Source organism: Taudactylus pleione, unplaced genomic scaffold (genome assembly GCF_031769625.1).
Source record: "Taudactylus pleione unplaced genomic scaffold, aTauple2 ptg001075l, whole genome shotgun sequence".
Classification (NCBI taxonomy): Eukaryota; Metazoa; Chordata; class Amphibia; order Anura; family Myobatrachidae; genus Taudactylus; species Taudactylus pleione.
This window is the reverse complement of record NW_028285476.1, coordinates 959,684-980,997: the sequence shown is the minus strand read 5'-3', so window position 1 is coordinate 980,997 and position 21,314 is coordinate 959,684. Positions and strand designations below refer to the sequence as shown.

The window sequence follows — 21,314 nt, the reverse complement described above, 5'->3', positions numbered from 1 at the left end:
TGGATAGACCACTCTACGGCGTGTATGTCTTGATGACTTAGGAAGTCTGGTTCCCAATTGAGAACCCCCGGATTGAATATTGCCGAGATAGATGAAAGATGCCGTTCTGCCCAAATCAGAACTCTTCACTTCATCATGGCTGCATGACTTTGCGTGCCTCCCTGATGATTGAGAAAGGCTACTGTGGTCGCGTTGTCGGACTGGATCTGGACTGGCCTGCCCTGGAGCAGGTCCTGTGCCACGATGAGTGCTTTGTATACTTCTCGAAGCTCCACAATGTTTATGGGCAGATGAATTTCCTGATTTGTCCATCTTCCCTGAAAGGTGTGATGACCGGTCACTGCCTCCCATACGCGGAGACTGGTAGTCTCCGTATTGAGAAGCACCCAATTTGGAAACGTCATCTTTCATGGACTTTTGTCCGGGAATGATGATGTTTGTCCATGAAAGATGATGTTTTGCCTCTTTGAGACCCGATTTTTGGCGGGAAAAATCAGAACTAATCCAAGCCTGCACATCCCTACCGAAAAGTGAGGGCATATGCACCTGAAAGACCACTTTTCAGACCCAGGCATCTGTTTGATGCCAGTACTCTGCAAACTGAAGATATCGGCCCCCCCCCCCACCCTGGGATCCCCCAGGAGGAGGCCCATCCGATCAGGCTGGGGGTTTGTTGTCCGGCTTAGAAGCTGGATATCTGGCCGGCCCAGACCTCTTAGTTTATCACCTGGTTGTCCTGTGAAAACTAGGCGGCCTGGAAGAAGACGACTGTTCCTTTGCTCGTCCCTGAGGATGAAAGGACCGAAAAGAAATTTGCCTAGACTTTAATGTAGCTGTAGATGGCACATCTGCAGATTTTGAAGCGGTCAGAGTAGCTATTATCTTATCTAACTCTGATCCAAAAAGTATATATCCATAGAAAGGTAAGGATTCCAGAGCCTTCTTTGACCCTGTCTCAGATTTCCAGGACCTTAACCAAAGGACACTACGAGCCATCACTGAGGCTGCTGATGCTTTAAAAGCTATTGCAGCTCCTCCCGAAAAGATGGCTGCTTCCCGTATGTGGGAGATATATGTGAGCTGTTTTCTGGTAGCATCTGGTAGAGACTCCTCCAATGCCCCCATCCATTCTTCAACCACTATGGCTACCCAAGCCCCTGGTATAGTACGAGTAACAGCTCCAGATGATGAAAATATTGCCTTAAGACATGTTTCAATTTTCCGATCTGTAGGATCTTTGAGAGAAGATGCTGACAGAATAGGCAACGTAGCATTCCTGACTAAGTGTGTCACATCAACATCTACAGTAGGAGGAGTTTCTCACTTAGTACATTCAGAAGTTTGGAAAGGATACAATGATTCTAATATTTTAGCAACATTAAACAGTTTATCCGGGTTACCCCATGCCTCTTACATAAGTTCAGTGAGCTGCTCTGATTTAGGAAACTCTGCTTTTACCACCTTCCAGTGTTTAAACACTGGAGCCTTCTTACCAGGAGCTAGTTCATCATCCTGTATATCTAGGATTGATTTAACCGCCCTTACCAAAGAAGGAACATCCACTGTAGAAGGTTGGTCCTCCTATCCCGAGGTAGACCTCAAAGAAGAAGAACCCTGTGCATCATCCGACTCCACTGAGGATGCGTCTGAATCCATATGCTGAACAGACCAATAGAAAGATAACTTCTGTTTAGGCACCTTAGTGACTATCGGTCTGCTCGCAACAGCGCCATACTCTGACTTGAGTGGGCATGAGCATCGAGGAAGGAAGGATGTATAGGAGGCAGTGTGGGAGTAGCCATACGATCAACAAACTGCTTCATTACCAGAAACAAGGAGGACACCCACGAATGCTCCTGTACATGAACTGGTATACTGGACTGGTGAGGTGGCTCTTTATAACAGACAGCACACAAACCATCCGCTATAAAGTCCTGAGAGGACAAACCCGCCAAACAGGATTTACATGAAGCAAGCACAGGTGCCTCCCTCTCCTGATTCCATTTACTTATTGACATATCAATTATAAAGTTAACAATGCAAAGTAATGTAATGTGACAGCCTTCACAAATAACAAGTAAATGTGAAGTATAAAGAAAAAAACCCACACACCTGCAACAGAGGGATGAGAAAAACAGATATAGTTATAACTGACAATCAGAAATAAAAGGCTGTATCAACACAGCAGCTAGCAAACAGTCACATATAATGCATATGCAATTTAGTTACAATGGGCTCTGAATCAACTACTCAAAACACGATGCTTAGTAGGATATAGAGCACTATATACCTGACCCATGGGAGAGGTATACAAGGAGACTGACCCAAAAACCTCATGAGACCAAAAGTTACAGCCGCGCACCAGTTAGTGGTCTGTGAGCGTCTCATATAGACGAGGCAGGTAGGAGCGATCCAGTCGCGCAAAAACCTCTGAAGGAACTGCGTCTGGGTCGGAGGTGTCGGGGAAGCTCCTCTGCAGACATAGTTCCACTGCAAACGATAATATTTTTTAACTCTTTCAGTTGCACCACACTACATTAATAACCCGGTACCCACCGCTCCATAAGTGCTGGGGATAGCCCCGGGCTATCAGCCTAGGTCTGGGGTGCCTTGGAGAGGGGGACTCCTTTATTGGGGGCGTCCCCACCTCCCCAGGAATCTGGGTTGACTAGCGGTCAGGGGTAATGCTTTGGCCGAGGGACCCAGTGAAAGGGTGCCTCTGGCTATGGCATTACTCCCCCGCTAAAAAAGTTTGGAGCTGGTTATGGAAAATACAGGGGACCTCAATGCTTTTTGTCAACTGTATTTCCACAACCAGGGCCGGCTCAGAGCCCAGTGTTGGTTACACTAAATACAGAGGACCCCTACATCGTTAATCCCCTGTATTTTGGCAACCAGAACTGGCTCAGAAAAGTCCGGTGCTGGTTGTGCTTAATACAGGGGACTCCTATGTTGTTTGTCCCCTGTATTTAGCACAACCAGTACTGGGTCTCCAAAGCCAGGGGCTGGTTGTGTTTGAGGGGGGTGGGGGTTTCACTTTCATTCATTTTTTTTTCACAGATGCACGGACAGATCTCACTGATCCGTCCCTGCATCTGTGTCTTATTGATTTTTTTTTTTTTACAAAGATGCTTGTAGCACGGATCGCACTGATCCATGTGTGCATCTGTGACAGATGCTTGCATCACGGATCCGTGTAAGCATCTGTCTATTATCATGCACGATCTGAAGATATGCAAATCATTAGATCAAGCACGACAGATCTTGTGTACATCGTGCAGCCTTTGCTACACATCGTGTCCTGTAGCTGCGAGGGAAATCATCATTGAGACTGGATAATTACCTAAATCGTACCATGTGTACCCACCTTTAGTAACAAACAAGCCGTAATCCACTATAATCATTTGTTCTAAAAATGCCAATTTTTCTTAATTACTACACATTTCTACATACAACTATCCTCATATCAAGTCAAATACCATGAATCCCCGTTTGGCGCACCATGAACTTTGCGACTTAGCTGCTCCATGCAACTATAAGTTTTAATGTGCCATATTAATCCCAAGTACATAACACGCTAATAGTAGTTATACCCAGCTTAGTACATGAAGGCCTTGAGCCAATTAAGTGCTAATTACTCACAGCACAAGTAACTGTGGCTGTATACAGCAATTACGGCACTGCAGGACTCTCACATTTAAACGTGTAATCGCAGTGTAGTCTTCGCGCATGCACAGTACGCAACAATCGGCCAACTGCATACACTGTTGCGATCCATAATGAATCAGGCCCACAGTGCAGAAGCTTTGGTACACTCCTCCCTATGAATAATCCTGCACTTGGAGGGTTTTAAATAGCTTAATTTGGCCAATAAACACATGTCAGCTTTCAGGTGAATTTGTATAAAAAGCTTAATGATGGGTTAAATGATGTGGGACAGGTACGTGGAGGTGTAAATGATGTGGGACAGGTACGTGGAGGTGTAAATGATGTGGGACAGGTACGTGGAGGTGTAAATGATGTGGGACAGGTATGTGGAGGTGTAAGTGATGTGGGACAGGTATGTGGAGGTGTAAGTGATGTGGGACAGGTACGTGGAGGTGTAAATGATATGGGACAGGTACATGGAGGTGTAAATTATGTGGGACAGGTACGTGGAGGTGTAAATTATATGGGACAGGTACGTGGAGGCGTAAATGATGTGGGACAGGTATGTGGAGGTGTAAATGATGTAGGACAGGTGTGTGGAGGTGTAAATGATGTGGGATGGGTACGTGGAGGTGTAAATGATGTAGGACAGGTAAGCGGAGGTGTAAATGATGTGGGACAGGTACGCGGAGGTGTAAATGATGTGGGACAGGTACGCGGAGGTGTAAATGATGTGGGACAGGTACTTGGAGGTGTAAATGATGTAGGACAGGTATGTGGAGGTGTAAATGATGTGGGATAGGTATGTGGAGGTGTAAATGATGTGGGATGGGTACGTGGAGGTGTAAATGATGTAGGACAGGTACGTGGAGGTGTAAATGATGTGGGACAGATATATGGAGGTGTAAATGATGTGGGATAGGTACAGGGAGGTGTAAATGATGTGGGACGGGTAAGTGGAGGTGTAAATGATACATAGATTTAACTTATAACTTATGTTTACTTAATAAATAATAAACTTACCACACCGAGGAAGAGAGGCTTATGGATATCTAAATTTGCTCGCCATGCGAAAAATAAAGAATATAACAGCAGCATTGCAGTAAATAGACAAACTGTGGAAGTATTTGAGTCCCTGTAAAGATCACAATAGTTCATTATTATTTAAAATAGTGGTAGACCAACCATGCTGGATGTTGTTGTTTATTAACAGTAACTGGTAGCAGTCATTTAGGGTATGGAAATTACAATAAAACAATAAGAATATAAAAAGGAGAATTCAGCAATGACAAAACAACTCATTTTACTCACCGCTTTATACAACACAGTATCACCTCCAAAAGGGCTAAACCTTGAGCCAGGGGAGTAACTTCTGCCCACATGTGATTGATCTGAAACCTGTAGAGATGATGACAAAACAACAATAAAATAAAAAAAGACACCTAGTGCAGTCCAGCCACATAGTATACAAAGCCAGCAAATATTAGGAGCACACAACTGCATACAGTACATACATATACAGTACTGCACAAATGTTTTAGGCAGGTGTGGAAAAAATGTTGCAAAGTAAGAATGCTGTCAAAATGCTATAAAAATGGTACAATAATGAGTGTTCCTTGCAAGTTTGGGGCTGCATTTCAGCAAATGGAGTAGGGGATTTGGTCAGGATTAATGATGTCCTCAATGCTGAGAAATACAGGCAGGTAATTATCCATCATGCAATACCATCAGGGAGGCATCTGATTGGCTCCAAATTTATTCTGCAGCAGGACAACGACCCCAAACATACAGCCAATGTGATTAAGAACTATCTTCAGCGTAAAGAAGAACAAGGAGTCCTGGAAGTGATGATACGGCCCCCACAGAGCCCTGACCTCAACATCGAGTCTGTCTGGTATTACATGAAAAGTCAAAAGAATTTCAGCAAGCCTACATCCACAGAAGATCTGTGGTCAGTTCTCCAAGATGTTTGTAACAACCTCCCTGCAGAGTTCCTTCAAAAACTGTGTAAGTGTACCTATAAGAATTGATGCCATTTTGAAGGCAAAGGGAGGTCACACCAAATATTGATTTGATTTAGAGGTCTCTTTTGTTCATTCAATTTGCATTTTGTCAGTAGAAAAAAATAATCTATTAGCACTTCTATTTTTGAAAGCATTCTTAAGCCGCGTATCTATAATGAATGATAACGATATTGTTTATTACATCGGCCAGCGGATATGCGGTCAACGACCAGCGATGCTCACTCCTGCTGGTCGTTGTTGATGTCACCCATCGCCTGAACCTGTTGTTCAGCCTGACGATATCGTCAGGTTGTGCAGGTTCGGGGATGAGGGTGGGTGGCAGCACTGAACGATATCGTGATTGATATCGTTCACTGTGTGTTGCTTAATGTCGTTAAGGACTTTGAGCACACCAATGCCAGGTACACTATACGATATCGCTCATGGAGTACCACATCGCTCTCAGTACTGTATATATACACAGGTACCATATACTGTACCTATAAACCATTCATTCAGTTCTGCCTTAGGAAGCAGCCAGATGCATAGAAACGTGTTTTAAGGGAGAATTTCCATTTTTCTTTTATGCTTTATTTTTAGTCCTGATTTTTAATTTGTGATACTGCGATTTTATTTTTTTAAATTATTTGTATATTTAATTATTCCTCTAACCATTGTTGTCTACAATAGTGAAATCGATTTTGTTATTTTTACCTTTTGTTTATCTATGACAATAGTGAATTGTATTAGGATGCCATTAACCTAGCTAATAATTCATTTAATTTTGATAATTTTTTTGTTGGGTCATCCATTGTTTTCCAAATGCATGCCAGATTTCATGTTTGGGTAAGAGGGTGTTTGACCACTTATATCTTAAGTGCTGACAGTACCTTTAACAGTCCTCTATTGCTTAGCTCCCATTTATGGGGTGTAAGGGTCTAGTTTTGCATAGCAGAAGTGTCACACTGAAGTTTTGATCTATAAAGTTCCCTTCTTAGCGCAGGAGATACTCTACTGATTTCAACTTCTACTTTATTTGGGTGAAGTTGGGAAACCCGCTAGTTCTCCTTAGGTTGAGGAGATTAGGCACCCATTGGCGCCACCCCTCATTCAAATTAACATGCCTATAAACTGACTTTCTACAAATCAATGGGGAGAAGAAGAATTCTAGATACAGTAAGAGGAAAGTACTGGGGTTACATTTAAATATCATTTACTATTATTTAAGACATGGTACTTCAAATAATAAAAAACCCTGATGGTTGGATGAATAGATACTAGTTTAGACTCTATTGACTGGAATGTTTGGAATATGGGATCATTTAGCGCATCAAGCGGACAACCAACAAAACACATTCCAAAATAAATCATTTTGCATATTAAACATCATTTAAGGTTTACATCGAGGCTCTTTGTATCGGATGTCTAGACATACTAGCAGATACAGGTTTTAACGCTTCTAGTAATGTATACAATGTTTGCAAGATTTCCTACAGAATAGTTGATAATGTACTACTGCATCATACTTTTTTTTTATATTTCAGCCTGTGCTTTTGCCCTATAGTTTTTATTGTTCATTTGCAAGCTTGTGCGAAAGCCCCAGTCTTACGATATGGAAGTGTGATATGATGTATATGGTAGTTCATGACCAATAACTGCATATGCTTTAGATGCACCATCTTAAGGGTTATAGAACAGGTGTGTGTTTGGTTTATTATATAATTATTATAAATAATACAAAAAAAACACTATCCAGAATTTCTTTACATACATAATAATTATTTCTTACAGCCCAGGGAACCACTGATGCATCAACATGAATTACTTATTAATCTTACGTATAAGTCTCACTGAACCAAAAAGGAATTTTGTATTTTTCATTTTACTTTTTATATATGGCTTGAAGTTAATAAAGTTACGATATTCTTGAAGAGAAAAAAAAAAGAGAAATAAGTCACTTTCAAGAGCATATATAATAAGATAGTTATTTTCTTACATCAGAATGTCTTTCATGCCAGATCCCATTTCAGATTTAGCCTAGTGAAAAAGCAGACAGAAAACACTTAGTGACAATCTATGGTCAGCTGAAATAAGTGTAAACACCAGTAGTTAATGCTGAACATCTCTGTTGTTCCTTTACCCATGTAGAAAACAAAGATGACACAATTACTGAATGTCGGTCATGAAAACTAAGCCTAATTAGTAACTATATAACATTTATAAATAAAAACTAAAACCGGCCTTAAAATGGATACACAGGATTTACTTTGCTATTTTTAAGCTTTTTACTTGTAGTAGCCACACAAATTAAAGGGTTTCTTCACCTTCAAGAATAAATCCCTGCTTTTGGACCTATAACATTATGGTAGAATTAAATGCTGGGATACAACTTCTTGTAGTTAGCCTTTAGAGGTCAGTGGTTCCCAAACTGGGTGACACTGGCCACTCACAGGGGTGCCTGGGTTAGTGGTCCAGGACCAGATTAAATTATTCATGGTCAATGTGTTGGGCAAATCTAGTACTGGTGGCTGACAATTATAAACTATGTGGACAAACAGAAGCACAACCCTGTCCATCACCACATAACTGACCCTAAGGATGACAGATCAGCATAATTTACTGAATTTAATCATTTTTGCTTAATTTCTCAAGAAGAAACTATTGGCCTCGGGGTGCTGATACTATAGGGCAGTGAATTTCAACCTTTTTCAACTCGCAGCACACCAAACAAGATTTTGAAATTGCTGAGGCACACCATCAGTCCTCCACAGGGAAAACAACCAGGGCCGGTCAGATTAAGGCTTGTGGGGGCCCCAGGGCAACTAAATTGTGGGGGCCCCCTTCAAGCCACACAGAGCCGAGCCCAGTCCCCCCCCAAAAGCCCCACAGGGAGGGCCCCCCTGGCCACATGAAGACAGGGGCAAACACTCATACATACACATAAACAGCATACCCACACTAACACATACATACACAGTATACACATATAAACATTCATATATACACGGGCACACGCACACACTAAAGCAGTACATACATTCTTACCATTGACGCAGCAGTTGCTGCTGGTAGAGACTGCAAAAGGACACGGGCACTTCCTCCATTTATTCGGCATGACCTCCGACACACTCATTACCCCCCTTACACTGCCCGCATTGGGGGTGGAGCCAATACAAGCCCCACCCATAACCACGGGACAGTCACGGGGGCGTGGCTTGATGTATTGGCTCCGCCCCAAATGTGGGCAGTAAGGGAGGGAATGTATGAAGCCGCTGGTCCCCCCTCCCCCCTTAGAAAACTGACATATGCAGTAGAATAGCCGCAGCTGCAGAACCTCCTCCCGGGAACAGGTGCTGCTGGCACCTGTTCTCGGCATGGTCACATCGACCCTGTGTGGTGGCCCCTCTGTGTGTGGGGGCCCAGGGACAACCGCCCCCGTCACCCCCCCCTTAATCCGGCCCTGAAAACAACACACGCTTTGTCCACCATGGGAAAAAACACACACACATTGGCCCTGAGGGGGAAAAAAAAATACACTCACATTGGCCCCCACAGAAAAAAGACAAAAAAACACATTTCCCTCAACAGCAAAAAAATAAAACACAATCGCCCCCGCAGTAATAAAAAAAATGTCCCCCACTGTAATGAAACACATTGGCCCCGCTGTAAAAAATAATAATTGTCCACCACAGTAATTACACACACATTGGCTCCCACAGTACAGTAATTACACACACATTAGCCTCCACAGTAATTACACACACATTAGCCTACAGTAATTACACACATAGTCCCCCACAGGAATTACACACATTGGTCCCCACAGTAAATACACACATTACCCCACACTAATTACACACATAGTACCACACAGTAATAAATTAAATAAAAATACACTGGCCCAAACTTTGAAGGAGCTCAGTTTTCCTCTCCCTCGGTGGTGGGAATTTATGCAGATTGAGCAGTGAGGACGGAGCAAGGAGCAGCACTGAGTGTGTGGGAAGGCAAGGAGCAGCACTGGGTGTGTGGGAAGGCAAGGAGCAGCACTGGGCAGGTGAGAAGGCAAGGAGCAGCACTGGGCAGGTGAGAAGGCAAGGAGCAGCACTGGGTGTGTGGGAAGGCAAGGAGCAGCACTGGGTGTGTGGGAAGGCAAGGAGCAGCAGTGGGCAGGTGAGAAGGCAAGGAGCAGCAGTGGGCAGGTGAGAAGGCAAGGAGCAGCACTGAGTGTGTGGGAAGGCAAGGAGCAGCACTGGGTGTGTGGGAAGGCAAGGAGCAGCACTGGGTGTGTGGGAAGGCAAGGAGCAGCACTGGGTGTGTGGGAAGGCAAGGAGCAGCACTGGGTGTGTGGGAAGGCAAGGAGCAGCACTGGGCAGGTGAGAAGGCAAGGAGCAGCACTGGGTGTGTGGGAAGGCAAGGAGCAGCACTGGGCAGGTGAGAAGGCAAGGAGCAGCACTGGGTGTGTGGGAAGGCAAGGAGCAGCACTGGGCAGGTGAGAAGGCAAGGAGCAGCACTGGGCAGGTGAGAAGGCAAGGAGCAGCACTGGGCAGGTGAGAAGGCAAGGAGCAGCACTGGGCAGGTGAGAAGGCAAGGAGCAGCACTGGGCAGGTGGGAAGGCAAGGAGCAGCACTGGGCAGGTGGGAAGGCAAGGAGCAGCACTGGGCAGGTGAGAAGGCAAGGAGCAGCACTGGGCAGGTGAGAAGGCAAGGAGCAGCACTGGGCAGGTGGGAAGGCAAGGAGCAGCACTGGGTGTGTGGGAAGGCAAGGAGCAGCACTGGGCAGGTGAGAAGGCAAGGAGCAGCACTGGGTGTGTGGGAAGGCAAGGAGCAGCACTGGGCAGGTGAGAAGGCAAGGAGCAGCACTGGGTGTGTGGGAAGGCAAGGAGCAGCACTGGGCAGGTGAGAAGGCAAGGAGCAGCACTGGGCAGGTGAGAAGGCAAGGAGCAGCACTGGGCAGGTGAGAAGGCAAGGAGCAGCACTGGGCAGGTGGGAAGGCAAGGAGCAGCACTGGGCAGGTGGGAAGGCAAGGAGCAGCACTGGGCAGGTGGGAAGGCAAGGAGCAGCACTGGGCAGGTGGGAAGGCAAGGAGCAGCACTGGGCGGGTGGGAAGGAGACGTGACATGCGTGACCTATGAGTCATAGGTTATGGGACGGGTCGAGTCTTGACCACCCGGAAAATCCCAGCGCTGCCCAAGTCCGATATTGCGGTAAGCCAGGATCGCAGCACACTTGGGAGCGCGTACACTAGGGTGACGCAGCACAGCGGTTGAAAAAGCTGCTCTAGAGCATTTTGATTCAAAAACATTTTGGAACCACTGTATTAGTGTCCTATCAAATATAGCATACATCTCTCTGTATGTAACATTGTTAAATGCTGTGTGAAATCTTTACTGTATGGTTGAATTAAATTATCAATACAGTACAATTATATAGCAAATTATTATCCTTAACTCAACTACTGGCGCTAACTGCGATATGCTGGAGTTCCGGCCATTACACAAGCACCTCACGGCCACCAACATTGTAGATTTTTTTTTCTTGCACCTCATCGAGCTGTGCAGGAAAATCTGCGATCCTGGCTTATCGTACTAGCTGTGATGTGCATAGCCGCACATTAGTGCTAATTGAATACTTATTCTGGTAAATGCCAATAAAAGTGACCTAAAGTAAACTAAAATCAAAATGTTATCATATATAATATTTAAGCTACATAAAGAACGTACAAGACAGTATCCAATGTCAATGCAGAACACAGTGTAGCCAATGGGAGACAAGTAGAACAGAAATTCCGGAATCTCATTGGCTACACAGTCTGCTTTCTGACATACTTATACTACACCATCCTGATAACTTTCTGGGGTGGTTATAATAGCAGTGCAAGAATAGAGACAGGCACTTCTAAAACTGGCCTTAAAATAGTACTGACTAATAATCAGAGGTAGGGATTTATTTCCAGCCAATGCACTCAGCTAAACAACAGATTAAACACTTGAAAAAGAAAATGAAAGGAATTTCTGATAATATTGTATTTAAGATTCTACTGAACTTCAAACGAGAGAAAACAGGTTTTTGTTTTTTTTACCAGACTGAATGTCCCATACTCCTCTCGAAGTAAATGAGTTAGGAACCCTTGAATGGTTGTCTGGTCTCCCCAAGTCCACCGTGCTTGATTCAAGTATGAAGAAATAATTAGGTAGGAGTACGGTAAGAGCCCTGTAGCGAAGCTTGCTCCTAACTTCAGCAAATAACTGGAGGACAATTCCTGCACAGGAAATATTGTGTGTTACTTTTTAGTAGAGGCAGGAATACATCAAATAATATTTTACACATAGAGGATTTCCCAATTTGTAACAAGCCCCTGTGAATGCTGTCAAATCTCATGACTTTGGGGATTATTTAGAAATTGCTTTAAACTGATCTTTTGCATGGCAGAGTGAGACTGGAAGTGAAGCCAATATTATTAGTGAAAACTCCCAAGTATCATAAAACCTGCATTGCCTCCGCTGCAATCGTTTTCACGATACTCATAGGTAGGAACTGTGAGCTTGAGATAACCCACTTGAAATCATTAGAATGAGGCTTATAGTGCATCTTACAGAATATCCTGAACTCAACAAAAAAATTGAAACAAGATTCAGCATCTGTGTGTTATAAGACGATCAAGGTGCATATAAAGATCTATGTTATGACTGATTGCATAAGTTACAAATTAATCCTCCAGTCTCTTTTGCACCAATGAGGGAGAGATAGCCCAAGAAGGGTGAGCAGGTGACAGAGCCCATGAAGGACGAGCCATTCAGAAAGAACCGAAGAAGGTGAGCAGGTCAGAAAGAAGCAAAAAAAGGCGAGCAGGGGAGAGCGAGAGTGAGCGCCCAAAAAGTGGCGAGCAGGGGGGAGAGAGCGAGCAGAGGAGTGAGAGCACCCAAGAAGGGCGAGCAGGGGAGAGAGAGCCCAAAAAGGGCGAGCAGGTTAGAGAGAGAGCGCCCGAGAAGGGCAAGCAGGGGAGAGAGCACCCAAGGAGGACTAGCAGGGGAGAGAGAACGCTCAAGAAGGATGAGCAGGGGAGAGAGAGCGCCCGAGAAGGACGAGCAGGGGAGAGAGAGCACCTAAGAAGGGCGAGCTGGCCAGAAAGAACCCAAGTAGTATAATCAGGGAGGAAAAGGTTCCAAAAAGGTGAGCAGAGGAGAGAGAACCCGAAAAGGGTGAGTAGGGGTGAGAGAACCCAAAAAGGGTGAGTAGGGGCGAGAGAACCCAAAAAAGGGTTAGCAGTGGAGAGAGAACTGAAAAAGAGTGAACAGGTGAGAGAGAAACGAAAAAAGGGCGAGCAGGGGAAAGAATCTGAAAAGGGTACGCAGGGGAGAGCCAACCCAAAAAGGGTGCGCAGGGGAGAGCCCAAGAAGTGCTAGCAGGGGAGAGCCCAAGAAGTGCTAGCAGGGGGAAGCCATGCAAAAAGCAAGGGAGAAAGAAAAATGACAACCATGGGAGAGAATAGGACAAAGGAGATACTAAGGCGATGTGGTTAATGCTACTGTAGGACTGCAGGATAAAGAGAGGTGTGATAAAAAAAATAAATGAAAATGTACTTTCATACATTGTACATATAATTATCTCGCTCACCAACTCAAATGGACTGCAAAAAAATGCACAAAAACTATATATACAATTTTCTTGTGCTGCAGTTTTTCAAAACATCTTGGGGTGTGTTTGGTATGTAAAAACTGATTGGAGTGTGTGTTATGAATACAATAAGGTTCATTTACATTTATTTTTAGATCTTTAAAATTGTGTGTCACATTTGTGGATGTCACCCATTAGCATGTCACGGCAGGGAAAAGTGAGTACTGCTATAACAGATCTGGCCACATAGGAGAAGTGATTTGGGACTTATTAGACAGTTATTAGATGTGTGACTGGACGGCTTTGTAATGCTTGAGGCAGAGAGATCTAATTTGTGATCACTGAACTCGTGCATTTGTACAGTAAGCGTTTGAGCATGGGATAGATTACCATCCCCACAAATCCTATGGCAGTGACATTATACTAGTCACCTACATGTTGAATATTTATTTGAATAGGCAGAATGTAAATACATATTTTGCATTACGTGTGTTTAATTCTAAAGCTGCGTATCCATTAGGCGATTTTAATGAGCGATTGCACGATTACGACATTGTAATCGTTCAATCGCTCATTAATCGTGCATAAATCGTGCACTATAATGTCGAAAACAACCAACGATGCGTACTCACGCTGGTCGTTTCCGACATCAATCATTGCCTGATAACAACAGATTCACCATGTTCAGGGATGAGGGAGGGTGCCTACACTGAACGACATATAGTTCAGTGTAGGCACTACAGGGGGATCAGGAACTACTGTATGATTATGATGTCGTAATCGTACTGTCTTTCCATAGTCGGGTAGTGGATGCGCACCTTAAGTATTTCAATTTTAGATTTAGTTCTACTCAAGAATGACAATGGGTGCAATGAAAAATGGAGCCGTGTGCCTAATCTACCTGCTTCATGATACGTCAGTGATGGCCCTTCTCACTCCTTTACACATCACCACAAAACCCTTCCTAGTGTTTACTATGTAAAAAAGATATTATAATTTATCCACTTAATTATTAGATCTAAGAAAGGAACAGAGGCATACATTTAAAAGTACATTTTGTAGGAATAAATTAGCATTTATTTCATATGAATGTGGTACAATGGACTGTGTTTGCGCCTCATTATAGGCACGTCCCAGACTGTACAACGTAAAATTGTGTAGATACACAGGAAACACAAACCTTGTTCCTTGACAGGTGTACGAGAACCCACAATACCATACATAGAATATACAGCACTATAGTATGCTGGTTACACAGACTAAGACCACAGAAAAACGCCCCATATCGAGAAATCTAAAAAGAAAAAAAAAATTGTATTATAAAGATTTTAAAGAGTATTTTCTCTTACATATACAAAGACTCTAACTGCAGATTTATACTTTGTTTTGATCCTTATATGGCCACAGTACTCATCAGTGACCTCTTATCCTGTACAGATGGATAACATACATTAGAGGTCACAATCATAGTTTAATGTGCTAGGACACACTGGCATGTATCGTAAGCAGCATTAATGCTGGTAGCGTATATTAAAGTCATTGGCTGGGACTACGCTAAGATATACTACCGAGGAAGGTGGCATGAATTACACACTCTACAGCTAACCCATTAGGATACTCTTTGGTGTAAGGACACTTTTCTTTAGGCGTTTCAAAGATTATCACTGTGAAACAAAGCCGCCAATTTTAAAGGCCAACTCCTAGTATATATTTATAAAATGGGCAGATCTCAGAGTTCATTTATTTAGTCCTAGCGACATGCTAACAATGCATGTTTTCCAGGTCTCCTTACAGAATCACAAGTGAAATAATTCAAATGTATCAGTCAATAATAGATACACCTTTGCTACAGCAAGAAGATATTCAAAACATGTACTGTCAGTACGTCCAGAGGACTGGATTTGAGCAGCACTGCTTGAGTAGATTTACAACCCATAACAATGTACTGTAAAGCTGTACCCTCATTGACAATGTATTGAGCTGCTGGTTTTGTTTTCAGAGTTCCACAAGCATTTCACATGGCGGATTCCTGAAATCTAAATAAACAATGGAAGATACAGATCAAAGTAAATTCATCTTTTTATGAGGTCATTGCCCCTCCAGAGTGTAGACATTTTAATAATGCACTGTTTTATATAAGTTGTGCTGGCTTTACAAAAAGCTCACCTCCCTACTGTCCTGGGGAGGTGAGCTTTTTGTGGACCTCACTCTCCCTACTGTCCCGATATTGGGGAGACATTTGTGATTGGGGAGACATTTGTGCGCTTCACTCTCCCTACTGTCCTGATATTGGCGACACATTCATGGACCTTACTCTCCCTACTGTCCTGATATTGGCGACACATTCATGGACCTTACTCTCCCTACTGTCCTGATATTGGCGACACATTCATGGACCTCACTCTCCCTACTGTCCTGATATTGGCGACACATTCATGGACCTCACTCTCCATACTAAGCCTGATTCGCTGCGGAAAGCAATTGCAAATTCAATAGCGATTACGCACGCAATTCAACTGCGATAGTAAGCTAATTCATTGTGATCGCAATGCCACCACAGCACTACATAAGGACGCCCACCTTACCTTACACACATCTGTAATGTTTAGCAAGATTGCGAAAAACCTCGGTACAATAGAGTACCATCGCAGCCTCACGCACACTTGCACAAGCCAGTCTGACCTTACTCAAAAATCGCTAACCTCATCGCACGCTATCAGGCCTCAGGCATAGTAGTGGATAATTTATGCATGCCCCTGCAACGGTGTTCAAACGCACTGGCACGCCTGCGTTCGACTGACCACCCCACCTCCGCCCCCCTTTACCACCCACAAATGGCACCTCCTGTCAATCACTCTGCGATGGGTGTGCGTAGCAATGGCTAGTTCGTGCACTGCGATGCTTACGCAAGCGCAGTACGCAACAATCAGCGGATTGCGTGAGTATTACCAACTATGTTCCTTGCTGAATCAAGCCCACTGTCCCGATATTGGCGACACATTCGTGAACCTCACTATGCTTTTAGTATGAAATGATAATTTACTAAACACATCACCATTACAAACGTTATAGATTAATGAATACAAAGATCTTAGCCAGAAATCAATTTTAAAAGGCCACTAAACCGAAGATTAAAAATAAAACAATTGAGGTGTACGTAACTGCGCTTCTAGTGACATTCACATATATGAAGGTAAAAGTTTCAGGCACTTTTCACATTTTCATTGTTGTCATCAGGGAGCGGGTAGATTTCATTCTTTGCACAGATTTGTTCTCTTTAACACAATTGCAGGGCATAGACAATGGCTAATGTCAGCAGAGCAACAAACAAACAATGGCAACAATTTAAGTTCTGCCAATGCGTGGGAATTTTTTTTTACATACATATAATTGTTCGCTTTATAAAAAATAAATGGATAAAACAAATAATGTTAAATTGGATGTTTTGTTGACTTAAATGTATTTTACAGTTAGTGGCCCAGGCATATAAACATATATATATATATATATATATATATATATATATATATATATATATATATATATATATATAAATCCAAACAAAGAAAAAGTGTAATGATAATAAAATAACGATGAATGACAGCTTTTTATGCTGTATTTTCATTATATCTTGTGTATTAAGTAAACAATTGAGTATTTTATTTTTGGTTCTGATATGTGACACAATTGTTCAGTTCCTTTGAATTATTTGTCCAATAAACACAGGTTACCTTTGATCGCTCACTTGCAGTTTTTGCCTTCTCAAACTCCACTGTAAGAGCCATAAGAATCGCCACAAACAGATTGTTTAGGCTGAAAACCTCTGCTGCAATGGACCACTGCCATGTTAGACGTGAAAATGAATATAACCCTGCAGCAAGGATTCCTGCTGCATACGAGCCAGAAAGCCTGCAAACAAAGATAACAGGAAATCTGCTTTTGCTATAAAAAAAACAAACCCTGTTTGTTATGCATTTTATATTATAGCTACAATCATTCTGTGCTACCAAAAGTGATCATTTTAGTATGTAATATTTCCACAAAACCATGATATTAATAAAATATAAAGAAAGAGGTGCAGAATAATAGTGAGAGCATCTGTATAATGTCCTAGCACCCCTGGCGTGCCCCTTAAGGTACAATAGGAAGTTTTAATCTTTCAAGACCCTTGCCAGGGTGAACAAGAGTAGCAGCCACAGCAAGCCTGTAATGTTAAAATAAATAGGAAGAGAAGAACAGATTGTAATGTATTGGGAACAAGCCTATTCAATGACACATGGAAAAAAGAAGCATCAGTGAATGATTGCCTTTATCCTGTAGCTGTTCTAGCGAAGATATTACACAGCGGGGGTAGGAAGACAGTGGACCTCCAGTCCTTGTGGAACTACCACTACCAGCTTGCACGCCAGTTCTACAATAGCTGAACCCAGTATATAATCAAAATGCTGTAATTAGTAGAACAAAATAAATAGAAGGATGAAAGCAACTTACCTTAGGTTCAGAACAAAGGTTTCACTCGCTGGATAACACTAGTTTCACTTATCTTCTACTTATTTTACATACAAATGGTGTGAAACTGAAGGGACTGGTTTAGTTTGAAAACATAAAACCAATCTGTTTACAAAACAGCTAAATCATATAACTGCTTTGCCAATTGCTGCTTTTGTTCACTAACTTCTCCATATTTTCCTTTTTCTGTTACATGGGTGCATGCACCAAGTGGGATTTCTCTCCGCTTTAACCACCAGTGATTCTGCAGATATCGTCAGACAATCTCTGACGACCTCCATGGACACTGGCTCACATTCTATTTCTTTTGCTGGGGACCTTTGAAGTGAGTGTAATCCTTCAATTACTGGATCTTGAAGATACATGCTAATCTTTCTAATTTTACTATGAATAAATGGGTTGGGTATGGGATGCCGATGCTTGGGATCTCGGCGGACAGAATCCTGACACCGGCATCCCAACAGGGTTAGGATACTGACACTTGCAAAATTTGACAGAGCCTAGGAGCCCTAATGCTCCATGATAATCCTGTTAGAACACTTGAGGCCTCCAAGTTTTTGGAGAACCGTAGTCTAGCAAATTTGAAAACATATCTCCAAGCATGGAGTATCACTCACTCTAAGCTCGCTAGTCCTACTAGCCAATGGTCTATTTTAAATACTACTGGCAATTCTTTTCCTGGTTGGGTGCAGTACTAACTGCTAGGTGTGGGCTTTCCATCAGCAAAAAAACATCACATTTTGTTTTACACAACAGCAAACTGCATAGGATTTTTACACCATTAAATTAGAGCTTTTATATTTTAAAAAAATGTACCATGTATCTACTGTATGATTTTACCTTCCTTCCAGGTATCACTGACGCCTTGCTGCGTGGAATGGAGAAAAGATATTCTCTCTTTGGACAAGGAACCCTAGGAAGGAGGCTTGGAGGATTTACCCCAATAACTATCATCTGCAAGGGAGAGCAAGAGGCACCTGCCTATTACACCTTTATAGACGAATACAGTACTGTATGTGATCTATGTTTTCATCCCAAGTCCATTTAACTACTGGATATTTTTTATTAGTGGGTCTGATCAAAATCTATATTAATCTTGATTCCTAGGTTACGCTTTCAGGAATGGTGTACAATAAAGTCCCTAAAAGAGCTGAGCAACAACTAATGTGATTTCTTTCTGTCAAGGGGAAGTCTTGGCTTGGACATCTCCTGAGATGCCCCGAGTGAAAAGTAGTGTATTAGCATCAACAATGCACTTCCCTGACACAAATTAACATTCTTACAGCAATGGTCTAGATAAATGTTATATGATCAAGCTAATTTTGATATTTGGAGTAAGATAAAATTACTTTAGCTTGTGAGCCTTTTAATTATTTACTTTCATTCAAGGGTAATGAACAGTAATGTAGGTTCACAGATCGTCATGGGGATGCAGTTACTATTTCGACAATCAAAATGTCAACACCATCATGTCGACATCGTCGGAATGTTGACTTAGAACACTTGCAGAATATCAACATATTCACATCTGCAATGCCGACCTTCTGTATTAAGCGGAGGGTTAGGTTACAGGATGGAAGGGTTAGGCACTAGGGGGAGGGTTAGGCTGCGGGATGAGTGACCTAGGGTTAGGCACTAGGGGGAGGGTTAGGCTGCGGGATGGGAGACCTAGGGTTAGGCACTAGGGGGAGGGTAAGGCTGAGAAAGTGAAGGGTTAGGGTTAGGCTGCGGGATGGGAGGGTTAGGCTACAGGATGGAAGGGTTAGGCACTAGGGAGAGGGTTAGGCTGCGGGATGGGAGACCTAGGGTTAGGCACTAGGGGGAGGGTAAGGCTGAGAAAGTGAAGGGTTAGGCTGCGGGATGGGAGGGTTAGGCTACAGGATGGAAGGGTTAGAGTAGGCACTAAGGGGAGGGCTAGGCTGAGAAAGTGGAGGGTTAAGGTTAGGGTGAGGGATGCAAGGGTTTGATTTAGGCTACCAAATGGAAGGGTTAGGCACTAGGGGAAGAGTTAGACTGTGGGAGGGGAGGGTAGATAAATGTAAGTTATTTAGATAAATTATTGCATTCATCCTGATGACCCATTAGCTCTCTTTGAAGGCTTGTTTACACTTACATGTTGTGCGTTTAGTGCAGGCAAAGTAGTTGCAAACTGGATACAGAAGTTAAAATGATAATTATCAGTTGCTACTTTCTGTTTACATTGGTACAATTCACTGGAAGCACTTATTCTCTCATTGGATGTGAGCACACAGATATAAATGGATAAAGCTGGCAAATATTAAACACTGGTGAAAATAGGTAGAAAATTATGCGAATCACCATTGATGTGGGGAAATGATTTAAATGGGGATTCCACATGTAGCACACAAGTCCACAGAAACATGGACACGAATGAAAAAATGCAGAACAATGCTGGGTAACCAGTCTGTTAGCTCATAGTGCATATGTATACAATGCGCTCCCATAAGAGATCAACAACCTAAATCAAGCACAGTCACATGTTTTTAAATGGAACAAGCAACATCACAAAAAAAAAAAAGTGGTGCAATGTTAACACTCGCAAGCAAAACTATGAATGCACATGGTTATGAGAAAATCACTCCAAATTTTTGTTTGCAGGTATTTCACTTGCAGCAAGTCATGGGTCGGGTTTAGAAGCAAGTGATAAAGTCTAATAAAGAGCACCAATTAAATTTCTCAGTGAAATAAATGTTAAAAATATATATATACAGGTATACCATACAAAAAACACAATAAATGCTTCTTACATATATCACTGATCAATATTTTATTATTTCACTAGCTCACCCAAAATATATTACTCTGCAAAAGTTACACTTATTACTTTAAATATTTTATTTTAAATTGTAAAATTGCTTGTAAATATGTTCAGTTTAACATTTCCTCCTCATAGCAATATCATGCACCCACCCACTGTCTATTCTAGAAGACAAGCATTATAAAGAGCCAAAATCAACCCAACATTTTAAATACAGACAAATAGCCAAATCTGTTTACATCCTTAGTTAAAAAAAAAAAAAAAAAGCATAGCATGAAACATGTATATGTGTAGCCCAGCTCCAACGGTTGTGGTATAAAAGATAGAAAGTCATATGGTCAACAATGTCTAGATAGACACCCAAGGGTATATTTACTAAAGTGTGAGTTTTTAGAGTGGAGATTTTACCCACATCAACCAATCAGATTCTAGCTATTATCTTCTAGAATGTGCTAAATGAATGTTAAGTATAAATCTGATTGGTTGCTACCGGCAGTATCTCCACTTCTAAAAACACGCACTTTAGGAAATATATCCTCAGATGTTAGACAGGCAATAGGTCGACAGAGACAAAAGGTCGACACATTAAAAAAGGTAGACACCTTTTTTTCTAACCCTAATCTTCACCCAAACCCTCCCTCCTGGTGCCTAACTATTGGGGTAGGTGCCTAACCCTAACTCTCCCACCTGGTTACTAACCTTAACTGTTGGGGTAAGTGCCTAAACCGAACAAAAACATGTGTCGACCTTCCATGTAAGTGC

General features: G+C 42.5%; 1 protein-coding gene across 3 annotated transcripts in view; it reads right to left on the bottom strand.

Moving 5' to 3' along the window:
• Window positions 1–21,314, bottom strand: part of TMEM260 (transmembrane protein 260) — a 124,910-nt gene that overhangs the window by 13,993 nt on the left and 89,603 nt on the right. For all 3 annotated transcript variants that reach the window (XM_088461595.1, XM_088461594.1, XM_088461596.1), the window contains exons 5-10: window positions 16,996–17,173; window positions 14,445–14,558; window positions 11,730–11,909; window positions 7,648–7,688; window positions 4,960–5,046; window positions 4,672–4,783 (exon numbers count right to left, since the gene is read on the bottom strand). In XM_088461595.1, coding sequence (XP_088317721.1) covers window positions 4,672–4,783; window positions 4,960–5,046; window positions 7,648–7,688; window positions 11,730–11,909; window positions 14,445–14,558; window positions 16,996–17,173 — 712 coding nt within the window. The remainder of the gene's footprint in view (window positions 1–4,671; window positions 4,784–4,959; window positions 5,047–7,647; window positions 7,689–11,729; window positions 11,910–14,444; window positions 14,559–16,995; window positions 17,174–21,314) is intronic.